At 34.6% G+C, this 4,783-nt stretch overlaps 1 protein-coding gene across 1 annotated transcript in view; it reads left to right on the top strand.

Annotated features, from left to right (window-relative positions):
* The window catches only part of LOC111615558 (exportin-6-B-like), a 6,812-nt gene extending 2,226 nt beyond the window's left edge, over positions 1–4,586 (top strand). Inside the window, exon 5 of the mRNA XM_023356961.1 lies at positions 4,216–4,586. Within this exon, the coding sequence (XP_023212729.1) occupies positions 4,216–4,386 (171 nt within the window). The 3' untranslated portion in view covers positions 4,387–4,586. The remainder of the gene's footprint in view (positions 1–4,215) is intronic.
* Positions 4,587–4,783: the final 197 nt, after the last annotated feature.

The following is a 4,783-nucleotide window of genomic DNA, read 5'->3' as shown; positions in this document are numbered from 1 at the left end:
TATTATTATACAATTTTTCACATTTACTTGATTATCACACCCTAATTTTAACATTGTTTCCATCTCAGCGATAATACTGTGACGTTTACGAATGATGCTTGAATTTAAAGATTGAGCATTTTTTACAGCTTCAAGAATTTTTTATTTATCTTTTATAATTGTTCTGACCGTCGATTCCAGTAGATCAAACTTCTTTGCCAATTCACAAATTTTCATTTTTGTATTGAAGTCTTTAATAATGTTAACTTTACATTCCAAAGATAAAGTTTTTCTTTTCTTGTTTGAAGAAGAATCAGTTCTACTTCGTTTAGATGACATAATAGAGTTTCTCAAATCTCTGTAGATATAACAAACACAGAAATAAATAACACAAAATAAATTTTAGCTATATGTCAATTCGCATGACACGTCCGAACATGTAAGCTGAACAAGTGAGGGGGTAGTGACTAATCAAGAGTTGCGTGGTGCTCAAACAAAAGACAAATCGATGAGATTTGAAAAGCGTGTAACTCTGGGGTAGTGTAAGTTGAGATATTACTGTGTTGTCAATTTTTTTCATGCATATTGAGCTTGCTATAACAATTTATTCCATTTTCTCTTTGTCCTCATTCTTTCTTTCTATGTGTGTTCTTTTCTCATCATTTGCACAATTTCCTTGAGCATTATTTTGGAAAAAGCTTTATTAGCATCAATGCATACCAACTCATCTGGTCCTAGTTGTGGTGTGGAAGTGATATTATCGAGGCAAGGCATTACTTGCTCTGGATGTTTATGGTATGGACAAACAAATTGTTCTTAGTTTCGTATTAGGTCAGTGTATGGCTGACAGTTTTTAATACTTTCCTATGTCATTTCATCCCATACAAGTTTAATAGTGTAGAACAGTGGTTCCCAATTACTTTTTCCTGTGTAACACTTCAAGAAAGAGCTCAAACTCGCATACCCCTTATAGCAGAAATTCATATTAATCCATACTAATATTATAAATTTGAAGATAATTCTGTCTGTCTGTCACCTTTTCATGTCTAAACCGCCGAACAGATATACCAGCAAGTACAGGAAGCTCCAGTGATTTCAAAGTTGAATCATCTGATTGTGAATCAAATTATTCTTTGGATGATGATGCATGAACTTTTAATCAACCAATTGTATGTTTTATCATATTAAACAATATATGGATTTATTTTGTACTTTTTCTATAAAAGTGGTTCGTGTTAAATCTGTCATTTTGTTTTTATTTCAAATTTTGACTTCAGATTCGTAATCAGCGATCCCGAAAATCCTCGAATACTGACTTTCAGCCAAATTGATAACGCTTTTGACTTTTGGCCAGCTTTTTGGAATTTGGCCCCACTGTGTGATGGTTCCAAGATGGGTGACAATGTGAATGCTGCTTTTGTAGTTTACTCCAACTTAGGCCACAAGCTCCGTAATGCTTGCTTCCATATAAGTACACACTGCTCAATAGCACAGGCAGAAACTTTAGCTATTTATATGAGCTTAATTCACATTAGGCATAGGAAGGACAAAAGACACTACAGTACTTACACTATTGCATTTATTCTGACAGTAGAGGAGCTTTACACAGAATTGTGAAGTCTGATAGCCAATTAAAACTCGTCCATCTCATACACCATGTTCTTAGACACTTAGACAACAACATTAGAATAGATTTCCAATGGGTACCAGGTCATGCAGGGGTTCTTGGCAACGAGACCGCTGACCGTCATGCCAGACAAGCTGCAAAGTCTTCAGTCACTAGTACTTTCAATTACATTCCTACCTCGTACATCAACAATCACGTCAAGAAGCAAATCTTCATTCTCTGGCAAGACAGCTGGGACCATGACACCACTAGTAGGCTCACCTACACTTTCATCCCCAAGGTTGACACTACTGCAATTCTTTGCCACTTTCACCCTAGTTACATCCTCACTCAGCTACTTACAGGACATGGCAACTTTAAGCAATACTTGCATAGATTTAACTTTGGGGACAATCCACAATGTGATTGTGGTATTCAGGAAGACCAAACACCACTTCACCTAGTTTTTCCCTGCAATAGATACAATCACATTAGGGATAGTTTAATGAGAGCTGCTATTCTTGAAGGGTACAACTGGCCTTGCAACCCACATCAACTTATTCACACATGTACAATGTGCCATCATCTACTCGCATTTATATCCCTTAGTTGGACCTTTGAGAGCACTTACTCTGGGGTCACAAATGGCAATTAGCTTTCCCTTGCTTGTTTCAACTGTCAGTATATAGTTGCTTTCCACTTTGTATTTTAATTCTTAATTCCATCTTCTTTTCAGTCTAAATTCAGTTAGTTTAAGTTGTAGTTGTAAGTTAGATTAGGGACTCTTAGCTTGGTTTCTGGTTAGGTTTGTCCTAGCTTATAGTAGGTTAATTTAGTTAGTGAATAAGTTAATGTTTAAAAACAAAAAATAATAATAATTAAAATTAAAAAAAAAGGGAGTCTTGCATGTTTGTCCATCCATTTGTCTCGTCTAGTTTGTTGTTGTGTTTTTTTTTTTGCTCTGTCTAAGTAGTTATAAGTCTTCCTACTAACAGTCACTTGGCACTAACTTCCCCACACTTAGCTATTTGTGGCGGCACTGAATCATTGGTGTTTGCTACACTCAGGTTTTCTTTTAGACTCTTCGGGGACTACAGCCTTGCAGCCTAAAAACTGCATGCCAACATCAAACATAGAGGGTACTGTAGCCATACATACGCCATTCAGAAAGGATCCTATCTTTCTCTACTATCTATCTCCTTTCCCTTCTTCTTCCCCTCCCCTTTCCCACTGGCTAAACACCTGATGTAAGGCAGAAGTCTTTCTTGTATGTATGTATGTATGTATTAAAATATGGGGGACAGAAAAAAAGTAAAAATTCTACTGAATAAAAAACAAAAAACTTGCTGATGTCATAAAAAAACATCCAATAGTGTTTTAAAAAATTTTACTGATGTCAAATCCCTCAAATAGAAGTTTAGAATGATTTAATTAAATTTCTGTTGATATGCATTTTTACACATGTTTCGGGCCCGAAACGTGTAAAAATGTGTATCAACAGAATTGAAATAAAGAAAGTGAATTGTGCCAAGTGATTGTTATTGCACTATATTGTGTTTATAGAACAAATGTAATAGATACGACACAGTTTCAAAACATGGAAGTGTTGTTATTCGGCAGTTTGCTTCAATCAGTATCTTTAATTTGTTTTCATTGGCTTCAACTGGCCATCCAGAACATGGTGCATCTTCAATATTGAAATTGCCAGAACGAAATTTTGTAAACCAGTTTTGGCACTGTCAATACATCTTCTCCATACATGTCACAATTTTTTTCTTGCTTGAACAGCATTCTTACCTTTTCGGTAATAAAAGAGCAAAATATGCTGAAAATGCTGTTTGCGATCTTTCTTTTTGTGTCCCATCAAATATGGAACAAACAATTGCACAAAATCAAACAAATTTTTTTACAAATAAGCCTTAAAATGCTAGCTGTCAAAATATATAATGATAATACGGTTTAGAATGAAAATTGCGGGAAAAATACGACTAATCCATCTAGTGGTAAAAAAACGAAATTACTTTCCGAACAACCCAATACAATCCACATCACTATTGCATTTTCCATTTCTTCATGCTCTCTTTTCACTTGAATTTCTTTCTCAGCATCCATACATTTTGATATTTGGCTTAAATTGTTTTCCATAGTATGTCTACTAACTTAACAGATTTATTTACTCCATATCATTGAAAAATATCTCACAACAGGGTGGTTATCACTATACAAGCAGATTTCTTCCTTTTTATTTACATAATGTTGTTTCTTGTTTTAACAAATCATAATGAATCAAATTCTTTGTAATATCATATGTTATATTGGTATTTTCAATTTTTTTGAAGTTCCCCCACAAGAAAGAATCATTTTTTTCTATTTGCAAGCTGATAGAAGTTGAGAATAAGGCTGAAGAGTTTCCAATACAGTTTACAGGTTTCCCTTTCAGAGAAACCTGTATCAGACATTGTAAAACATTAGCAGATGATAGTGTGTGAGGAGGTGGCAGTGGTTTATTGAAACAGTTTACAATGGTCCTGAATGCTTCCTAGGAGATTTTCTGGCCATAAAAGGGACTGACTGTACTACTATGAATATTTTAAATTTGATATAATACATATAAGATATCACTTTAATAGGTACCAGAAAAAATTGCACACAGTGCCTGCCACTTGCTGAAATCTGTAACTTCAGTGATTCGTCCTTCATTTCTCTGCAACTTGGAGTCAATTCAACAATTGTATGCCATTGTTTGCCAAGGAAAATTGAATCTTCCATTAGAGGTAAGTCTAAGTTTTGTGTTATTTTAGCAAATTATATTAAAATTTGTGAAGTGTGACTAAGGAAATGCATTAACACAGACAACTGGACAACACAAGTAAATCTTATATTTTGACCACCATACAATAAGTCAGCCTATTATAAAATTTCCTGTCTAAGTTGGTCACATGTAGGTAAAAGACAAGTTTAAACAGTTTTTGCAACTACAGTCGACCCCCCCTATAAGATATAGATACGTTCCAATTTATTAGGAATCCGATTTTTTACAAGTCGTTCCAATCACAGCCCGACACGTGTCAAGTTTACGGACTACGGCTGATTGAAAGGTTTTCTTCCATAAAATTAATCGATTCTACACTAATCCGACTCAACATTTCCAAAATACGTATATTTTTTCGTAGTTTTATAGGAATCGTAATTATAGGG

The sequence above is a fragment of the Centruroides sculpturatus genome, unplaced genomic scaffold (assembly GCF_000671375.1).
Source record: "Centruroides sculpturatus isolate CEXI.00-Female unplaced genomic scaffold, Cexi_2.0 scaffold2485, whole genome shotgun sequence".
Classification (NCBI taxonomy): Eukaryota; Metazoa; Arthropoda; class Arachnida; order Scorpiones; family Buthidae; genus Centruroides; species Centruroides sculpturatus.
The sequence above is the reverse complement of the archived record's forward strand: the minus strand, read 5'-3'. Positions and strand labels throughout refer to the sequence as shown.